Genomic DNA, 22,583 nt, shown 5'->3' with positions numbered 1-22,583 from the left:
CGCGTGGTTTTCCTAGGCTGTACTTTGGGCTATAGTGGCACCACAAGGTTGGCTGGAAGTAGTCGGGCTGAACTATGCAGAAGGTGTGAGGGTGTGCTGTGATCGTTCTCGTATTACGATGTGAGATCGACGCGCGGGGGTGGTAAGCTGCGCTGCGCTGTCGGCATTCGATAGGCAGGCTGGGAGGGGTCGCATCCCAACGATCCTAGAAGCCTGGTTCGATGTAACGCTGGGAAATCTTGTTTTCCAGCTGACAAGGCCACGATCATATGTTGATGTTGTAAACGTTGTGGCATGAGTCATGATTAATATAGCCTCTTGAGAGGCTTCTGAAGTGGATCTATGTACATGAATAATAATTATCTAAACTAGAAACTACTACTAGATGAGACCCAATATTCGGGGATCATGCCAAGTTTTCAGCGTCCTAAATGCTATGATTTTCCCAAGGAAACTCCTATGTCCTATATACGACCCCAACTCCGGTTCCGACCCATGGAGAATTCCATCCATGATCACCAAATCGCCGTCCCATCTCTTTGTTCCTAAAGGAGTGTCTATGCCAAGCCGTTCTGATGTCGTAGCGTGATCATAATGTCATTAAATATATGCGAAAGTTGTGCTTCCGCCATGAAAATTAAAAATTATATGTAATTCCGTGTTCCAGGTGATTACAAAACTGCCATCAGGGCAGCAACACCAGCAAGCATGGCACCAGCAGCCTGGGTGACATGGGCAGCGAGTGCGGTGGAAACGGTCACAGGGGCCGTGGCCGAGGTAGAGGTGGCGGGCAGAGTAGCACTGTGGTAGGAGCTGACAGTAGTGGGAGCCTTCGACTGGGTGATGACGGTTGAACCGCTCTGAGTAACCCAAACGGTAGGGTAGGCAGTGACAGTCTCGCCGGCAGTAGCCTCAGTAGTGTATGTTACCTCAACCTCAGTGGTCTTGGTGACAGGGACAGTCTCAACATTAGTGTATTCCTTTGTGGAGGTGACAGTCTCAGTACCGGTCTTGGTAACGTAGATGGTGCTGCCGGCGCTGACGGTTGTGTAGGTGGTCTCGGGGGAGATCTCGGTGGTGAAGACCTCAGTAGAGACGTGCTGAGTTACAACATAAGAAGTGTAAGCAGTGGCGGTTGTGGGGACAACAGTCTTGATGGTGGAGGTGGAAGTCCAGGTAAGGACAACTGTAGAACCACCGATAGTCTTGGTCTCAGTGACAGGGCACAGACTGGTCAAGGTAGTGTATTCAATGGCACCGGTAGTCTGGGTAACAGCAGGGCCACTCTTGGTCTCGTAAACTGTGGTTCCAATCTTGGTGACAACGACACTGGTGGTGGTGTAGGTCTTGGTATAAGTTGAGCCGGGAGCGGAGACAGTCTCAGTGACAGGGCAGACAGTGGTGTAAGTCACATCAACCTCGGTGGTGGTAGGGATTGTCACAGCTGGACCGGTTGCGGTGATGTAGTGGGTGGACTCGCCCTTGACGACGTAGGTTGAGGTAGCAGTGTGGACCTCATAAACAGTTGAGCCACCGACGGTCTTGGTCTCAGTCACATCGCAAATAGTGGTGTAAGTGACCGCAACTTCAGTTGTGGTGGGCACGGTCACTGCAGGACCGGTCTTGGTAATGTAGACAGTGGACTCTCCTTGGACAATATAAGTGCTGGTAGCGGTGTAGACATTGGTGACAGTTGAGCCACCAACGGTCTTCGTCTCGGTGACGGGGCAAACAGTAGTGTAGGTAACATCAACCTCAGTTGTTGTTCCAACAGTCTTGTCTGGGAGAGTGGTTGTGACCTCGCCTCCGCAGTAGCCCCCTGCACAGCTTGTCACAGTGATGGTGGAGGTAGTGAGTGTAGTCTCAGCATAGGTACTGCAGCCTTGTAAGTAATAGTTGAATACTAATTCACAAGTCTATACGTACGATCCTCCCTTGGTGACAGTGTTTGTCACAGGGCAAACGGTCGTTGTCTCGTAGGTGGTAGCGGTCACAGTCTTGTCACCATCCTTACCACCATATCCACCTGCCAGAGCAGAGCCGGCCAGAGCCAGGATGGCGTAAACCGACTTCATCTTGACTGAGGTTATTGTGCACGGGAAGTACGGGATAGAGCGGAAGAAGTGTAAAGCTGCGGGAACTTTTATCACAAGTGCGCGTAACGAAGGATGAGAGTAACTTTGAACGAAGGAGTTACTTCAAGGACGGCAGCGAAAGATCACCGATTAGCTGATATTTTATAGAAGTTGGGGTTGGTTTTCGAGGGAGCGTCTCAAAATCAGGATGGTTGGCAGCCTTTTATCTTTCGTCTCACGTTCATGCAAGTGAGCACGACAGCCGAACGGCGAAAGAGAAAACGCCATGACACCTCGTCATAGTCCAACCGCCTGTCAGTCTTTTGTGACGCTGCAGCAACCTGCATTAGTCTAGCTTCTGATGGAGGCCAGCAAAGGGACTGGAATATTGACTATTACAAGGACTAGCCGGTCTGATACGAGAGGATCCCAAGCATCTGATCGGCCGACATGTATGGGGTAAACAGGGGTGCCCGTGGCTGGTGAGAGGATGGATCAGGAAAAGTATGGTCGACCAGGTGGTCGCTTGGGAGACCTGCGAGATTTGCTCTGGCGTAGTTACTGCACTTCCCCGTGTGTAGTTGAGAGGTGCCATGTCAGTGGGACCGGAAAGGTAAGGATAAGGTTGATGTCTGAGAGAGCCAACCAGATGCCAGTGTCCGCTTATGCAAGCCAAGAAAGCGACCGACCTGCAGGGAGAGGCTGGTTGTCAGGCCAAAGTGCGCCAGGATCAACCCTTGTAGGGTGACCTTCTGCAGTCATTCGAAGGCTGGGGGGTTTCCCGGCTTACACTGAGTTGACTGAACTGGATGACGGCAAACCTGTATGTAAGGCCCGCCTGCCTTGGATTATGCTGACGGCGACCACTTCTTTTCACCGCTCAAAGAGGGAGATGCCATGAAGTATCGCGTATTACGATGGTGTAGTTTGATATAGCCGGGATATTTCAGCACTTTCAGAATTTCAAACGCTATTTGCACGATTGGAAGACGCAGTCAGCTTAGGTTCGTGTGTTCCTACGTCACCCAGTAACGTTGCCATCAATAGATATCCGTTGGTCACTCGTGTCATGTTGGCCGGACTGCTACTACCAACATTGTGCCGACCTTTGGTCATCGTAAATAAGACGAGCCAGTGTCTCGTATCATGTTACTATGATGAACTCGGATGTTGATTTGCGACTTGGAAGATCAAATAATTGACTTCACAAGAAGACCACGTCAAGAAAAGAATTAGGAAGGGAAAATCAAAAGATAGGACGCATGTAGCAAGGCTAAAGAAGTACGCAAGCTCGTGTCCGAGGCAGCTAAGCCTGACTAGTATGCGAGTTATGCCCGAGGTGCGGTTAGTTGCTCCAAGTTCCGCCTAGGGGACAGGAACGCGCCCAGTCAGGTGCGTTCTGTCGAGGAAACTTGTTTAGGGCGAGCTTAAATCACTACCCCACACCACCCAGTTGACGTCGTTTAGATTCCATGGCACTTGAGTACACCGGCTGGCGTGAGCCTCATCCACAAACCCATTCTTGTGGCCTAAGTAGTTTTTGGGTCGTGTTTCGTTTTGGGAAGTATCTTTCACTAGTGGACATGCCCCATGGTCTTTGAGTTTTGATGTCGGCCGATATACATCATGAACTAAGCGCATCAAAGAGGTTTCCGCGCGGAACGACGAGAGACTCGTGCCACCTGACTGCATATGCTGCACATTGGTTTTCTGAACCTCGACAAGACAATAATGCTAGGCTCCGCGATGTCGGTGGGCAACATTTTGGTTGGTCGATATTGATGCGTCGATGCTGTTGTGACTTAACCTAATTAATTTCTGCCGACGAGATTCTGCCAGCTCGCAGACGAGCCATGTCCTACGTATCACACGACAGTGGCTCATTCATTTCCAGGAGAACGATGCTTTTAGTTAAGCGTAAGGCAATCCACAACTACCGTCGTACCCAGTCAGTTGTGCATGGTCTCTTATCTCAGCATCCACTATTCAGTGGCCTCGTTTGCCTTCTGGGGATAACTAGTCGCTGCGCGCATTATCAATGATGGGTACTCCTCCACTATCGCGATCTTTAATAGCGATAATCAAGCAGGGGGTTTTGTTTGTTGCAGATGCCTTTCTCGATCTCCTTCCTCGTATCAGGGTGTCAAGCCACAATAAACAAACTCGGATACATACTGGGATGTTGGCAACAATCGGCAGACTCGGAATACCGGCCTAGCGGGCGCTCGGTCGTGTTATCCTAGCCTGCCGGGATCCTGGGATCCTGCACTTCGGTTCGATGCAACTCATGCGCATCAAAAGCAGGGAACGGCATCGAACGACGATAAATAGTTTTTCTATCACAATTCCAGAACCATGTCACGTTGGAGGAAATAACCTCGGCGTGGTTTTCGCGCGTGGTTTTCATGCGTGGTTTTTTGTCCTTGACTCAACTTTCGTTGTCTTGGCAGACTGCATTGAAGTAAACAAGGTACTTGCCAACTTTGACTATCACGAAATGGCCCATCATACAAGTTCATCATAATCAAGACCCCATTCGCAATGCAACGAGAGAAATAGAAGGCTTAAGGACGGCTTTCTCATTACGCCCTTGCTTGTTTGTGCTATATTGCACAACTTGTGAACGCCCACTGAGAAACTTCATCGAGGCACGCGCCAGGGAACGAATTAGAGTTTGCGTTACCCACCACGTACAAACTATCATCATGCCTCGTTTTACGAGCCTCTGATTTTGGCATTGTTGTCTCAATTGAGAAACACGGGACGGCTTCCCAGCCTCGTGGTTTATGCTTCAAGATCGCAATAAGACTACGCCCATCGGCATGTTTCCTTTTTCCCTGCCGTTACTGTGTTAACTTGAACTCACGAATCTTGAGATCGATATCTTTACTACACGTATCTGGGCTCCACTATATCATGGTACGAGCTCCTCAGTATCCATAGTTGCACACCATTGAACATTGTTTTCTTGAGTGAAAGCATCTTCAGTGAAATCCTTCACTCCCTTAGGGTATATCTTCGAAACGGCAGTCAAGGCCAATGCAAAGCTTACTCGCTAGGTCCAAGGACATGTACCAGTCAAGTTCCGGCAAACAACTGTCTTACCACTGTGAGTTCATAGACGATACAAATACAACTTCGATTTTCGTCTATGCATCTGGGCTCAGTCCTACTACACCGGAGCCTTTCACACTTCTCCAATGCGGTTTTGTGAACAGAGACAGTGCCTGAGGTCGGTTGCGGCGAGGCATTTCACAATCACTGCGCTTGTTCTATTTTTTCCATGAAAAGTAACTAGGTTGCCGGAGACAGCAGTTCCTGAAGCTAAGTCGACTTTTGTAGATCTTACGACTAGGTTGTCTCCAACATGCTGGGACAAGTCCGTTCTCCACCGTGTAGGGCACATTACTGACACAGTAACTGCTGAGAAACTGTACCCAGTTACGAGCTAGACTCATTGTTAAGTTCGGGCTCATTGTCGTTATGTATATTCAAAGTGAAATAAGCCTGAAGCCGAGGTTACGGATTCGCACATTTTGAAGCAGGCAAACTTAAAATCCGCACAGGTCTCGATTCCTAATCCCACTGTTCTATTAGGGGGGCTCAGGGTCATAATCTGTCGCTGGAACAAAAATACGAAGTACCATGAATTGAAAAGATTGTATCGCCGTCTTGATACGTTAGGGCATTTACATGGGTCGAAACCGCATTCTGTAATAGAATGTAAATATCCACCACCCTGTAGCATTTACTTCATACCTCTCCAGACTCCAAAATTCACTCGAAACCCGTGCTGTATGAGGACTAGTGACACTTTCGCAAGTTCAAATGAATGAAGCCTGTCTTTCTCCAGATAGTGCCTTTCTTGTAGACAGTTCTAAACCCCGTACGAGTTATTGTGGCTTGTGAATGTGTGCTCCCAGTGACATTACCTAATCGGCGTTACAAGATGAGCACTATGGTAGATTTCTATGGAGATCTAAAGAGGCATCTGACAGTGATTGTTTTTTTATCGCACTGTCGCTTTGACTTAGGTGTACCAGGTTGGCTCAGGCACCTCGTCCAGCAGCTGATAACGCCCAAGCTCCCGGTTCTTGTACGATACTGGATCATGCAGCGTATGCGTTCGGATATCCCTCCAGAAACGATCCAAACCGATATTTGTCGCCGTAGACTTTGCCCCGGTCACCTCGAATACACCTGACGTAACACGTAAACCTGTGTCCGTTGTCACCACCTTGACGCTAGCCACCCATTCAGCAAGCTCACCACGCTCTCGTGCCGTAAGCCCAGAGCGTTGTGTTCCGTATTTGCCATATACGGTATCGACTTCTGATCCAGCTTTGTCTGCCAGTGCTGTCGCGGCGCGGAGATGTGCCAAGAAGTTACCGTATGTGGAGAGGATGTAGAACTCATCTGTTCCCTGTTCCTTATTCTGCGAAAAATGTCAATATATTTGGCCCCATAGGTTGATTTAGTCACGGCTCAGGAAATTTGTGACTTACATCACCTCCAAATGGCCAGGCCCGCGTGTTGGAAACTGTATACTTGGAGCCATGCTCTAATGCACCAAGTGCAATTCCTAGGTAGAAGTTGCTGAAAACCAGCTGAATTCTACGCGCGTCGTTAACCATTCTATTAACAAAAAGGTGTTGGGAGACACAACTTACGTTGGCAAGAGTAAAGCGGCAAAGGGTATTCCGAGCACAGACTGGTCCGGTTTCTTCGTTGTAGCATCCCAGCCCAACGCATCTGACCATGGAACCTTGACATCTTCTATGGTGACGCCTCCGGACTCTGTCAACCTGAGACCGATATTGTCCCAGTTGTACTTGAATTTGATTCCCTCCTGCTCAGTAAGTACGAACGCAAAAATGTGGTCCTGTGTCCCCTCCAATACGCCCTCCAAAACCGTTAATTCCGATACAACACCTCCGGTGTTGAAGTGCTTGGAACCGTTGAAAACGATGTGGTCTCCATCAGACGTTATCTTGAGGTCTGAATCGCGCGGGTTGACAGCACCCCCGATGAAGTAGTTATTCTCGAGGATGAGTTTCTGAAACCGGTCTGCTTGTTCTTCCGTCCCTACCACGTTTGCCGTGGTTGACCATAGCAGGTGATAGCCTAGCAGCATGCCTATGGAGCTATTTACAACGACTTAGCGCCTTGAACATCACGGTGGAAGTGTTGACTTACCCATCTGCCTTGGCAACCTCACGTATCGCCTTGTAGCCGACGCTCCAGGGTTGACCGCCGCCACCATATTTCTTATGACCGAGGACTTTGAGCAATCCAGCGTGTTTCAGCAGCTGGACTTCGGCTCGAGGGGTTTTGTTCTCCCTTTCCCTGGCGGCTGCATCTTGATCCAATACTGCGGCTGCCTCCCGAGCCCTCTGGAGCCAGCCAGCTTCATCCTGGGGTAAAGACGACCATTTCGTAGCGTACTCGTTGTACACTTCTGGATCAGTGCTTGAGACTGATTGCTTTGCTTGGACCATGATTAGCGTTAGTGTTTATTGATTTTGCTGGTTTGAGAGCAGAATTTGGTTTGCTGTGTCAACGAAGGACGAATTGAGGAGTGATACAATGACTGCAAATTGATTTGCGCTGGACTTTAAGAAGCCGGAGTTCTGGGCATCCCCATCGACTGCTCATTTTGTGGAATCGATTGCGCGTTTCAGCTGGGAAATGTCGTTCTAGTGAGGCTTCGGCGATCTCTGGTGCACAGACAGAGCTAAATCGCGGTAGGCAATGCAGCGTGCGGGGATTGCAGGGCTCTACATGACTCTGGTATTTCGGATTCGTGCAAGATAGAGCTGCATATGCAAAAACATGTCCGCCAGGGTAATGCTGATTGGCTGAGAACTCTCGGCAGATGCAGTGGGTCGACTATAGAACGCACGTCAACAGAGCTAAGGATGGCACCATATCGTGCCTTACTAATAGTCAATTTAGTCAACCTCTATGATCAACAATTGCAAAATGCGTCAATGGCGAGACCCGTAGCGACGCTGATTACTTCCGACTTACTGTCGTTCTGGTACGTGGGTTCTAAAGCATTGTGAAGGGGCAAAAGTAGAGTTCAGCTTTAATGGTTGGCACCAGTTGCTGCCTGATTAAGAAGTCGTTATGATAATCGTTAAGGATATGACATTTACATATTTATTATCAAGGTCTGCATAAGTGTGCATCATTTTATTTAATCATGCTTTTTTACTTTGCCAAAATATCTTGACGTATCTCCTAACGGAAGATCTATGAGCGAATCCTTGAGCAATAATGCGAACGTCAAATACCTTGAAACCGTTAGCATAGTTTAATAAGGCCACAGAGCACTACTCACCATCCAACAAGGCCAGCTAAGAAGCAGAATACTCCTCCCGCCTTTTTCAGCCCGATAGCGGCTGTGTGGTTTCCGTCTGCCGCAGCGAAATAGCTCGCAGCTATGAGAAGAAAGGCGAGGTCAACGGTAAAGAATATCCAAATATAAACCAAGTTCGTCGGCAGGGAAGCTACCAGGAAAGTGAGCACGAAAACTGTCCACACTACTATTAAGTCAGCCAAAAGTCCGTACGGGAACAGCAGGAACAGCATACATATGACGAAGAAGCCCAATGCATTGTTGTATTGTTGAACATCATCTCCGTATGCAGCTGCAACTCCAAATGCAGGCGTTAAAATGGCCCCGTAACCTGCGTAGAAAAGACCTGTTCCAGGAATTTTAGCCGGAGCGTGACGAATTATTGTAAGAGGCACTGACCAAAAGCACTGAAGACCGTATATGAGAAGCCATTTCCGATAGCTAACTCCCATTGAGCGGTGACCACCAAACCAAAAGCAGCGGCAAAAAAGAAGTTGGCGATGAACACATTGTCAGTAGTCACCCCACGCCATTCCATCAAACTCAGTGATAGTGTGGTCAACGTTGTTGCAAACACGCCTATTGGAAGTGCAGTCTTTCTTGAGGCATTAGAGACGTCTCTGTTCATCGTAGTAGGTCCGATAAGATACTCACACCTGCTCCAAGACTTTTTGGCTGAGAAGGAATGGCCCGAGGCTTTGCGTTTGTCCCCAGCCCTTGCTTTTCCACGTCGCTGCTCTCAGATACTGCGGCCTTGGAGCCTATATCTTGAAGATCTGAGTGCTGGAAACCTGACATGACTGCAACGCTGCTGGTGAGACCTTGGGGGAACTAGGAGGAAGAGAAGGCGAATCCAGTGTGGACGTGTCTTGCCTCAGCAAGTTCGTGATGGCCGGCTGTGAGCAAGCATACAGGTTTATATGCACTGCGCACTGACCGCCCGTCTATCGATCTAGTACTATGTGATCATCGCTAAGTTTACTGGCAATTCCTTCCGAGCGTCTCGAGTTTATCGGGGCGGCCACCATGCATGATAGTTGATCTATGGGGTGCTAGTGGCCACAAGTGAGAGCATGCACGTTGAGCGATCGCACCATACAGCTCAGTCATGTCGTATTTTCTATCGCATATTCGAGCAATATAATTAGGGTCAATCGAGTTTGCCAAAGCGCACAACTGTTCAAGTGTTGCGCTACGTTGCGTTCGGGGCTGTCTAGCCTTGAGCGATTGGATCCCTGACTGGTGGGCTTATATCCAATTCACGCTCAAAAAGCTGGCACCGTAATGCCGGCACTTACATTTGTGACCTGTGGAAGGAAACCAATGCCGAGAGCGACTTCCAGATCTTAGCACAGATTGTATTTGATGATCCAAGAACGATGACATATGGGGACTGTATTGCACCATCGAGAACCCCGCGCAAGCGCCCTGGCGCCAGTGGTTGTGGAGACGAGTGCTGGATAGTATCAGGTATCAATACACGACCCCCTGAACTAGCTATATCATACAGAGACGTCTTTCCTCGAAGGTTTTGTTCAAAACGGTAGACCTGAGGTCACACTTTCAACATCGGTGCAGAGATACACACACTAGTCTACACGTGGTCTAAATCACAGTATACTTTACACGTGCACATCCAGAGAGCATCATTTCCGCAACAAGCATGGGAGTTTTGTCAACGCGTGGAAAAACCATCGTCAAACTTAATACCCAGCAGCCTCGATATAAATGAATAAGAGGTTTGGTCGAAAGAGCCCCAAAGTCTCGACGTTGCCGCAAGAGAGTTATCTCTTTTAGACTTTTGTAATCCCTTGCCCAACTGAATATCGATTATGTTGGATGATAAGGTGACCCACAACTATCCGAGATGTGCATAGGACCATACACTGTACTATTACATGGTCCCTACGTTCATATGTTACATTGTTATTTATCTGCTAATGTCCTGTAAGTTGGCACCTAAGCCTAGGGAATATCAAAAGGTTTCTTGTTAGCACTAGACCGTTCAAGAGCTTAGAAGGTGATGTTTAGAAGTGCGACAATCAGGTGAAATTCCTTTTAGTCTTGTAGGATTTTAGGTCCAAGTGGTGAGCACAGAAGTTTACAATGCCCGCAAATGTTCAATCAAGAATCCATATATATATTGAGTAACCTCGAAAGCCATAAGATATTAGTTCAATTGCGGCTGAAACGCCGGCAATATAATATTGGATAGAACTGAAGACTATATATAGTCAGGATTGTAACGTGAGATGTTTAAATTACACAATAGTGGGAATTTGCATCTCGCATGCACAGGCTTGCCAAGTACTTTCAACAAGCGCCGCTGCTCACCTGCCCATTGTTCCTCCAAGCCCCACATTTCCCTGCAGCAAAAGCAACTGCTAGTCTAATGTGTAAATTGTGACCTGCCTTCCATTCGAAATAGACTTCACATACATACCGAATCCACGCGATAAATCTAACGTAGTCCTCCTTCATCATTCTACGACTCATATCCTTGCAGTGTTACCCTTATTGAACCCTTAATTTCACCCTACTCTTTCTCTCGTACAATGGCGCCAGCAATGGGCAAGAAACGCATCATCGTATGCTGCGACGGGACCTAGAACAGCTCGTGTGACATTGGTTGGGATTTGTAAAGACGCGTGCGATTTCTTGCAGCATCCTTTCACCTTCTCCATCACAATATTTCCGCCGTCCCTGTTGGGTGTCAAATTAACATTGACATACCGTAGCGAGCCCACTGTGGTCCACTAGAATACCTACGAATCTCCCATTCCTTTGCCCTTCGATGCAGTGATGGCACGTTCCAAATTATCTACTATCATCACGGTGTCGGGAGTGGGAAGGGTATCAGAGACAAGCTGTTTGGTGGTGCTTTCGGCACCGGAGTTGCAGAGAATATCCAGGAAGCTTACGCCTCGGAATACCTAAAATCCCGTTTCTTACGGGCATTGGCATCAAGCGAAGTATTCACGAGTTCACGTGGTACAACACCAGACTGAATCCTGCTTTCAAGCATGCTTTCCATGCATTGTCGTTGGATGAAGTACGCGGGCCATTCAGCCCTACCGTTTGGGAGCGTCTGCCGGATGAGAAAAGTGACCTCCGCCAAGTTTGGTTTCCGGGAGACCACTCAAACGTTGGAGGCGGACACAAAGACCAAGGTATTGCTGATATTACGTTAGCATGTACGTGACTCCCTTAACTCATCATATCTGTGTACCTGCCATTTCTGTCTGTTCCTCGACTCATAGGGATGATGGACCAGCTGGCCTCCATTGGCGTTGAATTTATCCCTCATATTTTAGACGCATTGGTTCAGCGACGCATGGATTACTACAAGTCCCTCGGTCTCAACGCAAACAAGAAAGCCATAGGATGTGGTCTCTGTTATTGCAAATCTAGCAATATGCCTATGCTAAAGCCACCATTCTGGGCTGAGAAATCTATTCATCAGGCTAACGATCTGGTACGTCTATGGAGTCTCCATAAGATACAGTCTGAGAGCAGCTGCATACACAGATTCACATTAGCGAAAAGGCGGCGTACACCTAGGATGTGTAAGAAGGTTGATCCATCAACTGGTCGAGATACAGATATATACCTGGAGGACACCAACGAAAGAATCCACAGCAGCGTTCGCGTCCGTCTTGCATGCCAAGGCTTAGCCGTCAATGATGATTTGGTATGGAATTGCCCCCCATTAACTAAGTTATGGCGTCCTCGCCAAGTGGCCGCTGACTACTTAGATCCCATCTCCGAACAGGCAGCTTGGGGTCCTCCGACCAACCAGTCGGATAAAATAGGACAACCCAGTGGTGCTTCAGCTGCAGCTGATGACCGAACGCGCTGGGTCTGGGAATATGCCGGCCCAGATGTAGGGAAACCACCAACAACGGCAATTGTCGAGGAAAATTTGGGTCCGTTTGAGAAGCACCTTCAAAAGCTATCTTGCGGGAAGGGAGTCTTGGAAAAGGCCGCCAAGGAAGGCTTCAAGAATTTCAAGTTCTCAAGCTAAAGACAGTTGTATGTAGCTCCTAGATAAGTATAGCCCGATTCCGAATGCACTAAATATGGCTCTATAGCCCCATATATCCCTTTTGATCAACTAGTGGACACAAAAGCTTGATGAAATTGCCTCAAGTTCTACCAACAACGACATGTCCAGAATCAACGACATTGTCTTATATCACACCAGTAGAGCAGGGATATTTCGATATTATAGTTTATCTACAGACTCTAGCTGCTCGTTATTCATATTCCGTGTTATGATAGTGGTAGATTACAAGTCTAGATAAACAGGCACGCTACCCAGCTTTGCCTATTCATCAGGTAACTTTTTCTGACAATGTTGTTTTAAGCCAATACACCTGCAGTAAGCGGATCACCTGTTTATCGGTTCATCGGTTCACCGGACTAGCTCCAACCCGTGTAACAAGTAAGGTCGATGCGAACCGCCGAAAAGGGCATACCGGAGGGTCGACTTGAAGGTCACCGGGTGGCTTGCTTACCCCACACCTGAATAGCTCTTACCTGCTAATCATGCTGCTAGTGGTTGAAGAAGAAATCGAGATAACTGTCCAGCTTGCTTTTTCTGATAGGTTGTTCTGCTGTCATGAAATAGATGAAATAGTACCATACTGGGATTCGCGAAATGGCAGCTCATCAGAGAGACTCCGGCGTCTCAGTGAGCAGCTTTTTTGCCCGATGCAAGCTTCCATCCAATACCCGCGATGACTGCGACATTTTCGCGAAAACGCATTTCCCATCAGAGGAGAGCAGGCCCGTTCCCTTTCAAGGTTATTGTTCGTATACGATGATCGTTGGGCGGGACAGAATAGTACAGTTCCGACCAGCGGGCCATGGGCTCGATGTGGACATCATAGCGGCGGCACGTCGCATCTTTGGGGGCATAGTCCCGGAGACAAAGTTCTTGGGTGCGCTCGAGGACAGCGATTTGCGGGTCTACGCCATGACCAAACTCGAGGGTGTATCGTTGTCAGATCTTCGGTTGTCTAGCTCCCCTGGCAGGACCAGGTCGCTCAGGCGCCACGTTGTGCAAGACTTTGCTCGGATCCAGGCGACGAGCTGGCTGCATCGCAGATCAGAAAATCAGGTCTCGGCGAAGAGGCTTGTAGGGTCGTCGTTGCGATGGCGTATCGATGCCATAATGGCCAACATCCCAGAGAAATTCAAGAGGTTTGTATACATAGCTCATCAGAGTTTGCAGGATATCGAGAACCTACCATGGGTCATGAGTCATGGTGACTTCATTCCTGCAAATGTTCTGGTTTGCCCAAATACTGGGAGAGTCAAGGGTCTGCTCGACTGGGCTGAAGCCGAGTGGCTGCCTTTCGGCGTGGGTATGTATGGACTCGAGGAACTGCTAGGCGAGGAAGTCGACGGCCGCTTCAAATATCATACAGAAGCTCGAGAACTAAGAGTTCTGTTCTGGAAATGTCTATCATCACTCGTTCCAGAACTATCGAGAGACCTAAGATTTTCGGAGAATGTCAAGCGAGCTCAGCTTCTGGGTATATTGTTTTGGCACGCCATTGCTTTTGATGATGGGAAGTTGGACCGGGTCGTAGAAGAAGGGGTCGATGATGGTGAAATCCAGCGACTGGAAGCCTTCCTTTTGAGCTCATCTGGGCCACCATATATGAGGACGAGGCGAAATTTAGGGGAGAAGTGGCGGTTCTCCTATAACCATGTTCGCAAGTTCATGGTTGGCGAGAAGTAGGAGCTCAGAGGGCATGTTCTTTTGTAGTACTGTGAACTTGTATTGCTATGTTTCGGAGCTCGAAGGATGGTGAAACAAGATCCTTATGAAGTAATATAATTGACATGTGTAATCTGTACTTGATTACGTGGATACTTTGTACTCGGATTTGAAAAGCGGTAGTCTAAAGAGTGATCACCTTACTGGCCATTCAATACGCAAAGTCCCAAGCAGTCTCCTTTCATAGGGAATTTCTCCGTTTCCAAGCCTGGTCAGCATCGGGATGAATTCTCGGCTCCTCGATATGTGCCCTGGCCTCCCTCTTTCGCTTGTAGTCCGAACCAAACCGTCTATCTCTGTCTCCGACTGCCTTCGCGAAATCGAACTGACCCTCGCTGGTGAAACTCGTCATCAGTTTTGGCTCACCCAATGGCAGCTTGTCGCCACGATCTGTCTGCCACAGATGATACACCTTGCCGTACAGATGGACGACCTCCTTCATCTCCTCATTCTCCGCCGCCTCCCAGGCTGTGGCCAGACCCGGGGCCGTAGGACCGGGCATAATCAGCATTCCGGATTTGACTTCAAAGACATGCGAGTGCCAGTACTTGCGCTCGTCCTGGGGAAGTTCTTCGTACAGCTTTGGAGTAACCATGTACTCGATTCCGATAAGTTTGGCATCAGGACCTGGACCGTCATACAAGATACATTGTCGCATGTCTGAGGTCAGATGCGTGCAATAATGGTTCGCCTCTACAAACCGGCCAGGTTCGTCGGCATAGGTGTGGAAGGCGTTCAAGTGGGCGCAGATCTGCTTCACAGGTTGGAAGTCCTGAAATTGACGTCAACAATGATGAAATGGTAAAGTCGGAATTGCGGCATACTTGCATCAGGCCGGCTCCGGTTTCGAGTAGCTGGTCTTTTGCCGGCACTGGGCCGCCGGGAACGTCTCGGGGGTGACAAAAGGCCATGATGTTGGAGTTGTATAAATGAAGATGCTTTTGATTTACGACTAAGCCCTCAATACTTGTTTGAGCAGAATTTATATCGAGAGAGAATTAGGAGTTGTACATGAATATTTGTCAGTATGGTCTTCAGACACGGGCCCACAGGGTATACCGTCCTGCCGTTCCAGGACCTTATAATCTACACAGTAGACCCAAAGCGCTAGGGACGATTCTGTGACTCTGTACGATGCATCAATGAGTGATTTCTGATGTCATTACGACATAAGCCCCGCAGCAAATCTTCCCGCGGCTCACGGAGAGAAAGCTCCAATGATTGCACTCATGCCACAAGCCTCCGTCTTTGTCCTTTGGAGCTGTTCGGTACTTCAATACAACCCGGATAATGAATGGACACAAACGTCGTTGCATTGCTAGTGGCTGTTTGTGTATGAACTAACTCAAGTAGCCACCGTACGGTTGCTTCAGCTCCTTTAAGGCTTAGATGTTGGGTTTGAAATGGTCACTACTCGACATTCAAATGAGCTGAAGCGAGACGATGCACAATCAATAGAGTTGCAATTGTAATTGCTATCGCACGATGGTGAAGACTTCTTAACAAAACAGTCCGTTGTGGTTGCTTTCAACAGTCACGTGTCGACCCTCGGCGCAATGGTTTGCGATGCCACCTTGAGCGTTAGGGAACGAGCCGCCCCGATCTTACCCACCCCTAGCCCAGGGTGAAACCGGTCCACCTCTTGAAGCTCAACAGCCTGCTGATTACGACCGTCAACTGCGACCTGCTCCTCTGTAATCGTTCTGCTGCCTCACAACTGGCACTGCGATCAACGGCCCTCAGCCATATGATGCGCTGGCCTAATTGAAGACAACAAGCCCTGCATGATGGCTGCCTCCCGCCGAGGCCAACCGGAGCTGCATGTCCGGCTACCTCCCCGAAGCCCCGGCACGGGCGCCGGTTTGACGACAGGCACATCGCTTGCCGCGTCTCAGCTCGACCTGCCGCCCATCTCTGCATTGTTTCTTATCAAGTTCGACGTCAAGGCCGGCTACACGTTGACATGGAAGGCCGCGCAGCCGGGCATCGAGCTAGAGGGGACTGTCGAATACAAGTCGCTACCATCGGGGCTACACACCGTCAAAGACGACCTCATATACTTTGTGCACGACGGCTATGCCGGCCTCAGTGCGTTTGTCAATGCCCCCGTCGAAGATACCGAGGCAAGGAATGCGTGCATGCTAGCCGTCGGCGTCCTAGTACCCTTGAGCTACGGGAGACTCGGCCGTGCTTGGAGGCACGCGGAAGGATTAAAGGAGATTGCATCAAAGATGGTTCTCAGCGACAAGGACACAAGCATACTAGAGCAATATTGGAACAAGAACCGCGCAGGCGATGACTCGATCCAGCAAGAGCTCACCACGTCCAAGGATTCTCCGGAGCCTTCCACTGTCACCTTTCAGGAGCAACCCAAACCACCAAAGAAGCAGAGCACTACTCGGCACAGGTCCGCTTCAGACGGAACAGGACTGTTGGCTCCCGGGCACAAGCTTTCTACGTATCATCCAGCTTGGAGCTTGACCGCGCTGCTAGATACCTTCGGACCTCTCATCTTCCCTATCCATCGCGCTGCATTATTACGCAAACGCATCCTTATTTCATGTCACGCACCAGTGCAAGAAGTCTGTAATTTCGGTAAGTACTTGACCTGTTCAATGCCAGTTCAGCTTGGATTCTGACGCGTTCTCAGTGTACAATATTTCAATTCTTTCTAACATTCCAATACCGACCTACGAGGTTCTTCCCCAAGGCGGTCCATCACATCGCTTGCGGCCGCTGTTCACTATTGGAGTCCACGATATCCCTTTTCTAACGGAAGATGCCAAACACAGGCCCTCGGCGGCTGAAGCAACAGACCAAGAGCCAGGGATGGGCTCCGGCTGGATCGCCTGCACCACCGATAGCATTCTAGCCTTGAAGGACACTTTGTGGGATGTGCTTATCACTATGCCACCGCCACATGCTTATGCAGCTAAGACGCATGTTTGGCCGACAGTTGAACTGCCTGGAGGAGTACAGATTAAAGCGACACAGCGAGACATGCGCAGATACAAAGCTCTTCGCACTGGGTTGTTCAGGATACAGAATAGCAACAGTGCCACTGCGGAGAGCCCGGGGTCACAAAGGCCACCGAGCGTCCTTGTGGAATCTCAGAAGCAGGTCCAGGACGACCCACTGTTGGATGAGGCTGAGAAAATTGTCGAGCCCCTGTCATGGGCGGCACTTGCCTACAACGGCTTCATGTGGTGGGCGTCTGCTGGCGAACAAGCCCGATCTGAAGAATCTGAAGAGGCATTGCATGATGCCTCGCTACTTGCTGACATTTCGCATTCAAACATGTCGCTACATATGTCATCTTCCACTGGGTCGTTGAGGAGACGATCTTCAACAGGAGCGCCTACCAGCTCGCTTCCCGCCGATGAGGCAAGAAGCGAACTGGCCATCATCGCTTATTTCCATCGTCTTACTTCACAAGTATTGACCGCGTTGGCTGATATCGTAGAGAGCGCAGATGAAGACGAGTCAGAGAACAATGATGATGTCGACACATTGGTCCCAGGGGACCATGAAGACGAGTATGATGTCAGAGGCATACGGATCAATCCTGAAGAAATCAAGTCCATGGGTCTGGACAGATGGAGCCACAGTGATGCCGAATTTGTAAAGGCGGCTACTGATGTGTATTTTGGCAGGAGAGCGTACATCCAAGGCAAAGCTGTTGAGGTCTGCGGCGTCAGAGTTTGCTAGAGTTCCTACTATAGAGCATTCTACTAGTTCATTATCCGAGTGTGCCTCAATGAATCGGCATTACGAACAGGCTTTCAATTGTTACCGCAGTACACCCTCATCTTCTGAAGCAGATATCGCATTCCTCAACCTCATCTGCTGTCCCTGAGCCATGACTACTGATTGTCAAACCCGATATCATGTTGGTCGAAGCCCGAAAGCACTTGTGTTTCCGCAGCCTCGTTCTTAATGATGCATCGGCGCTCAATAAACCTGACGTCTTGCTGGCTGGAGCCTGAAAGCACTTGTGTCGCCGTTGCTTCATCGTCGCCCCTATTATCAAGCGAGCCAGCTGCTTGGCGGCTATGCTCTGGCTGAGCCAGCACACAAAATGGCCCGGATTTGCGAATGAGGCTACCGTCAGTCCCATCCTACAGCTCAGCGCCGCCTACAAATGCCACACCAAGAAGGAGCATGAATAATGCGTGCTTGGGTACTCGATTCAGTCCAACCCTCGTCAAAGATGTGTGGAGTGAATCACATGGCACACATGGAATAGTGCGAGTTTACTCAGCATCCACGTACGGAGTCGCTTTGAATGCCTACATAGTCCACGGATGGTATGTGCAAAACTCAATAAACCTTGCCATGTAAGTTACTCCGTGCATACCTCGGCAGGCTTGATCCACCGTTCCCCAGAAAGCCACTGATGTGTGGGGCCTCTGGGCTAAGAATAGGTAACCTAACCTAGGTACATACCTCGAACAACTTTATTGTTATAGGCTGTGGGCCTGGCGCGGGTAAGCTTAACCGGATTATTGTTTTACCTGGAGCCATTCAATTTTAGAAGGCCACGTCGTGATTCAGCATTCAGCAGTGCGGTTTGGAGAAGTTTCGGAGAATAGGCGCCACGCTACTACGAAGAATACGTAGCTTGATTAATTGCGGCGACGTAAGGTATTTCAGTAACGTGCTGCTACCCAGCAGAGGGAGTGGGCTTCAACAAGACAACTAATCCGCACAACACCACCAATTCGCCCATCATGTCGTCCGACTACAGCTACGACGAGCATGGCACGTTCTACCCTTTCTTTCTCTTCACAATCACTGCCGTCGTCACCCTGCCGCTCACTTACAGCCTCCTGCGACCGAGCACAGATGCCGCCGCACTCGCCCCCCGGATAAAGAGCGACTACAGGTCGGAGCACCACGAGGTCGTCGATGCGCAACGCGCTTCCCAGAGGCGCAAGCAGCGCAAGGTCAAGCGCGCCATTGCCGTCCTTTTCGGCTGGGCCTTCATGGGCCTCAACCTCTACCTTGTCCTGACGACTCAGGCCACTGTCGCCAAGATATGGAATCGTACGTACAGCCCAGACACACAAATCCACCAGCTGCATGCCTGTCTAACCCATGCCGATTAGCTTACGACATTCTCGGAATACCCGACGACTATAATGAGAAGCAGATCAAGTCTCACTACAAGAGATTGTCCCTCAAATTCCACCCTGACAAGATCAGACCGGACCCCGCCAAGAACGAGACCATCGAGTCCCTCAACGACTACTACGTCGACCTCACCAAGGCCTACCAGGCACTCACCGATGAGGAAGTCCGCAACAACTACATCCAGTATGGCCACCCTGACGGCAAGCAAGGTTTCAGCATTGGTATCGCCCTGCCCAAGTTCATTGTATCTGACGGGAATGGCAAATACATCATCCTCGTCTACGGACTCCTGCTGGGCGTTCTACTCCCATGGATGGTCGGCTCATGGTGGTACGGCACGCAGCGAATGTCCAAGGAGGGCGTCCTTATCGAAAGCGCCGGTCGCCTGTTCCGCGAATACGAGGACAGTGATGAGGAGGGCCGTCTGATCTCAGCTCTAAGCACCGGCAAGGAGTTTGAGGAGAGGCTGAAGGGCCACACCGCCGACTCTGGCTTGTCAAAGATTGAATCAAGGGTTCAGGCTGCCGGTGTTCTCTCTGCCAAGGATCAAGAGAAGCTCGAGAGTCTCGATGGTGTGAGAAGGAAGGTGCTTGCACTTCTTTGGGCATACATTGGACGTGTCGATCTTGACGACAAGCCTCTTGAGAACGCCAAGTATATGGTCGCCCCTATTGCTGTCGCTCTGGCACAATCTTACAACGCCATCGCTCTGGCCTACGGTAACACCAAGGCCATTCTTTCTTCCTACACCACCACCCAACGACTTATTCAGGCAATACCCCCGAAGGCCTCACCTTTACTGCAACTGCCTCACTTCACTCCCGAGGTCGTCTCTGCTGCTGAAGGTGGCTCGAAAACACACCTGACTGTCCAACAGTTCATGGATCAACCCGACGCACAACGACGTGGTCTTGTCGTGGGCAAGGGTCTGCTTTCGGCCGATCAGTACACGGAAGCCGTTCATGTCGCCACTCAACTTCCCCGCCTTGCTGTTGCTAAGGCTTTCTTCAAGGTCACCGGCGAGAAGTACATCATTCCCTCGTCCTTGGTTAGCTTGGTTGTCAAGGGCCGTATCATCCCTCCTGGCAGCACGAATGTACCTGCCATCAAGGAGGCGGATCTCGAGGACCCCGATCCCGCGGAGGGTGACTTGAAGGCCTTGAAAAAGGATGAGGAAGGCGACCGAGTTCTCCCACCCCTTACCTTCGCTCCTCGTTTTGCTCGTAACCACTCTCCCAGATGGCATATCTTCTTGACAGATAGCAAGCAAGGAAAGATGGCAGTTCCCCCTTTCACATTCACCACCTTCGACAAACCCATCTTCGACGCCGACGGCAAGCCCACTTTCAACATGCAAACTCTCAAGGCACAATTCGCGGCACCTCCTGGACCTGGTCACTACACCTTCGTCATGCACGTGATTTGTGACGCATATGTTGGATTCGACACCAAGCTCGAGGTCACTTTGGTGGTTGATGACGCAGCTAAGGCTACCGAGGCTGCTGAGGAGGACGACATCAGCGAACCAGAAGAAGGTACTTATCACTATCATCATGCCAACATTTGAACTTAAGCTAACACATCCATAGATTCGCTTGCAGGCCAGATGAATGTTCTCCGTGGAAATGGAGCACCTACCAAGCCCAGAAAAGCAGCGGACTCGTCAGAAGATGAGGAAAGTGGAACAGATGAGGAAGAGGATGATACCGACGAAACCAACACCGACACGGAAGATGAGTCGTGAGTTGATGGTTGTATATTAAATGGCTGCATGGGAACACGGCGTCAGTGGCGTTAGCGGTGGAGCACCTGCTTCGGTATTCCTCTTTGGTACCTGCATATGACAGGACAGTGAAAATAGACGTTTTGGTAATGAATGCATGGCCTAGCCTTGAATTGAGCATCGTATGCCATCGCATGATGCGACTTCAGTGATGAAGGGAACCAACTGCACTGTCGTTCTGTTATAGATGGTAGACGACGTAGGTATTCCAATAAACGCAGCGTCCGGCGGTCCACCTATTTTGACGATATGTGAAGTTCACATGCCAGGCCCGTCTACCAAAAACAGGTTATGCGCCAACTCGAAAGCGTGAAGAGGATTGTACAATAGTCCAGCTAACTAACCCTGTTTCCAGAATGTCTATATGGCGGGATAGAATTCTTTCAAACATTGGCGTGTTAGACAGAACAATTAGCAACAGCCTTTCTTTTCTCCCCCTTTCCAGCATTTCCTCTCAGATCATCCCAGAGAAATCGCGATCACGCAAATGAACAATACCTATTGGATTCGGCCCTTCCAAATTGAAGCGATCAAGTTCTACAGAGGCACACAATCTTATCACCTCTGTTACCATAGTGTCATTTTGAACAAGCTCCCACTGGTCATCACACCAAGAGAAACCTGACCAAATTATTCATCGTAAATCGAACCACTAAACGGCTCATGGAGCTTCGCTCAATACAAACTCCAGCAAGCAAAGGTGGCAGTATCATCGTAATATCCACTGATAATTGAGCATATCTGGTCTTCGTAGTGATAGCAGCAATTATCCAACGACAAATCTCGTCGGAAGCATTAAATCGTTTCTGTTAAAGAGGCTATCATGGTAATCGAGACCAATTTCATGTCACTCTAAAGCTATACTCACGGAACCGCGTTTGTTCATTATGTTGCCGGGAAGGGCAATGTCGTAAATATCTTCGACAAGGTCAACCACCCCATCAGCCTCGAAATGTAATAGGCAGCTGCTTGATAGAATATCAGTGTGCTCTGCGTATAGAGTAGATAATACCCATAGTGGAACTGGTCGTTGCTCTGGCCAACCCCATAAGCAGCAGGCTGGGTCGACGTGCTACCTGGGTACGGTACACTCAAGGCAGGGAGATACCTAGTTACATATTGTAAGATAATTCAACCGTTTCCAACCAGTCCCCGGCGTGGGAACACTGAATGCCCTGGGGCCTTGGCCCCATTCATCGTGGCGCAGTGGTAGTTTGGGGTGCTCGCACCCATGGGCGGCTCCTGGTTGGGTTTCAACTCCCAAAGGTGCCCAGTTCAGTTCAACTGAGTTGGGGACAACACCTTTTTGACTTTTCTTTTTCTTCAACTATTTTTTTAATATTGACCTCTAGTGCTATCTGTTTATTTCAGATGTTGCATTTTGCTCCTTCCAGTTTGAAGTCATGTGAGAAAAGAATTACTTCGAAAAATATTTTTACAGCA

At 49.4% G+C, this 22,583-nt stretch overlaps 8 protein-coding genes across 8 annotated transcripts; 4 read left to right on the top strand and 4 right to left on the bottom strand.

Annotated features, from left to right (window-relative positions):
- Positions 1–287: 287 nt before the first annotated feature.
- BKA67DRAFT_564593 (uncharacterized protein) lies at positions 288–2,250 on the bottom strand. Its single transcript, XM_046102756.1, has 2 exons — positions 1,927–2,250; positions 288–1,875 (listed from the first exon to the last, which is right to left on the bottom strand). The coding sequence occupies exons 1-2, from the start codon at positions 2,073–2,075 to the stop codon at positions 672–674; spliced, it is 1,353 nt and encodes a 450-aa protein (XP_045958541.1). The 5' UTR covers positions 2,076–2,250; the 3' UTR covers positions 288–671.
- A 3,855-nt stretch (positions 2,251–6,105) lies between these two features.
- BKA67DRAFT_517454 (acyl-CoA dehydrogenase/oxidase) lies at positions 6,106–7,573 on the bottom strand (the record flags this gene model as incomplete). The annotated part of the gene is made up of 4 exons (XM_046097909.1): positions 6,106–6,510; positions 6,581–6,689; positions 6,746–7,219; positions 7,272–7,573. The coding sequence occupies 4 exons, from the start codon at positions 7,571–7,573 to the stop codon at positions 6,106–6,108; spliced, it is 1,290 nt and encodes a 429-aa protein (XP_045958540.1).
- Positions 7,574–8,214: 641 nt separating this feature from the next.
- Positions 8,215–9,459, bottom strand: BKA67DRAFT_273929 (GPR1/FUN34/yaaH family-domain-containing protein). Its single transcript, XM_046095898.1, has 5 exons — positions 9,091–9,459; positions 8,836–9,031; positions 8,672–8,782; positions 8,419–8,620; positions 8,215–8,371 (listed from the first exon to the last, which is right to left on the bottom strand). Exons 1-5 carry the CDS (start codon positions 9,232–9,234, stop codon positions 8,275–8,277), a joined length of 750 nt encoding a protein of 249 aa, XP_045958539.1. The 5' UTR covers positions 9,235–9,459; the 3' UTR covers positions 8,215–8,274.
- Positions 9,460–10,991: 1,532 nt separating this feature from the next.
- BKA67DRAFT_535598 (uncharacterized protein) lies at positions 10,992–12,460 on the top strand (the record flags this gene model as incomplete). The annotated part of the gene is made up of 4 exons (XM_046100041.1): positions 10,992–11,024; positions 11,175–11,408; positions 11,459–11,630; positions 11,697–12,460. The coding sequence occupies 4 exons, from the start codon at positions 10,992–10,994 to the stop codon at positions 12,458–12,460; spliced, it is 1,203 nt and encodes a 400-aa protein (XP_045958538.1).
- A 636-nt stretch (positions 12,461–13,096) lies between these two features.
- BKA67DRAFT_535597 (uncharacterized protein) lies at positions 13,097–14,185 on the top strand (the record flags this gene model as incomplete). The annotated part of the gene is made up of 1 exon (XM_046100040.1): positions 13,097–14,185. The coding sequence occupies one exon, from the start codon at positions 13,097–13,099 to the stop codon at positions 14,183–14,185; it is 1,089 nt and encodes a 362-aa protein (XP_045958537.1).
- Positions 14,186–14,405: 220 nt separating this feature from the next.
- On the bottom strand, positions 14,406–15,135 carry BKA67DRAFT_658575 (uncharacterized protein; the record flags this gene model as incomplete). Its single annotated transcript, XM_046107299.1, has 2 exons — positions 14,406–14,996; positions 15,049–15,135. 2 exons carry the CDS (start codon positions 15,133–15,135, stop codon positions 14,406–14,408), a joined length of 678 nt encoding a protein of 225 aa, XP_045958536.1.
- A 379-nt stretch (positions 15,136–15,514) lies between these two features.
- Positions 15,515–17,932, top strand: BKA67DRAFT_592480 (uncharacterized protein; the record flags this gene model as incomplete). Its single annotated transcript, XM_046104839.1, has 3 exons — positions 15,515–15,557; positions 16,031–16,819; positions 16,875–17,932. 3 exons carry the CDS (start codon positions 15,515–15,517, stop codon positions 17,930–17,932), a joined length of 1,890 nt encoding a protein of 629 aa, XP_045958535.1.
- An 834-nt stretch (positions 17,933–18,766) lies between these two features.
- On the top strand, positions 18,767–21,549 carry BKA67DRAFT_564576 (Sec63 Brl domain-containing protein). The gene is made up of 3 exons (XM_046102755.1): positions 18,767–19,270; positions 19,333–20,892; positions 20,947–21,549. Exons 1-3 carry the CDS (start codon positions 18,955–18,957, stop codon positions 21,099–21,101), a joined length of 2,031 nt encoding a protein of 676 aa, XP_045958534.1. The 5' UTR covers positions 18,767–18,954; the 3' UTR covers positions 21,102–21,549.
- Positions 21,550–22,583: the final 1,034 nt, after the last annotated feature.

Source organism: Truncatella angustata (genome assembly GCF_020726525.1).
Source record: "Truncatella angustata strain MPI-SDFR-AT-0073 chromosome Unknown BKA67scaffold_4, whole genome shotgun sequence".
NCBI lineage: Eukaryota > Fungi > Ascomycota > Sordariomycetes > Amphisphaeriales > Sporocadaceae > Truncatella > Truncatella angustata.
Note: the sequence above shows the minus strand (reverse complement) of the source record. Positions and strands in the feature narration are given on the sequence as shown.

Excerpts from the sequence above, each read along its gene's own strand:
- BKA67DRAFT_564593 (XM_046102756.1), bottom strand. The coding sequence starts at position 2,075 with ATGAAGTCGGTTTACGCCATCCTGGCTCTGGCCGGCTCTGCTCTGGCA. Across the intron at positions 1,876-1,926 it reads ACTGTCACCAAGGGAGGATC|TACCTATGCTGAGACTACAC; the intron begins GTACGTATAGAC and ends ACAAGGCTGCAG.
- BKA67DRAFT_273929 (XM_046095898.1), bottom strand. The coding sequence starts at position 9,234 with ATGTCAGGTTTCCAGCACTCAGATCTTCAAGATATAGGCTCCAAGGCC. Across the intron at positions 9,032-9,090 it reads CAAAAAGTCTTGGAGCAGGT|ACTGCACTTCCAATAGGCGT; the intron begins GTGAGTATCTTA and ends GCCTCAAGAAAG. Across the intron at positions 8,783-8,835 it reads TACGGTCTTCAGTGCTTTTG|GTCTTTTCTACGCAGGTTAC; the intron begins GTCAGTGCCTCT and ends TTCCTGGAACAG.
- BKA67DRAFT_564576 (XM_046102755.1), top strand. The coding sequence starts at position 18,955 with ATGTCGTCCGACTACAGCTACGACGAGCATGGCACGTTCTACCCTTTC. Across the intron at positions 19,271-19,332 it reads TGTCGCCAAGATATGGAATC|CTTACGACATTCTCGGAATA; the intron begins GTACGTACAGCC and ends CATGCCGATTAG. Across the intron at positions 20,893-20,946 it reads CATCAGCGAACCAGAAGAAG|ATTCGCTTGCAGGCCAGATG; the intron begins GTACTTATCACT and ends ACACATCCATAG.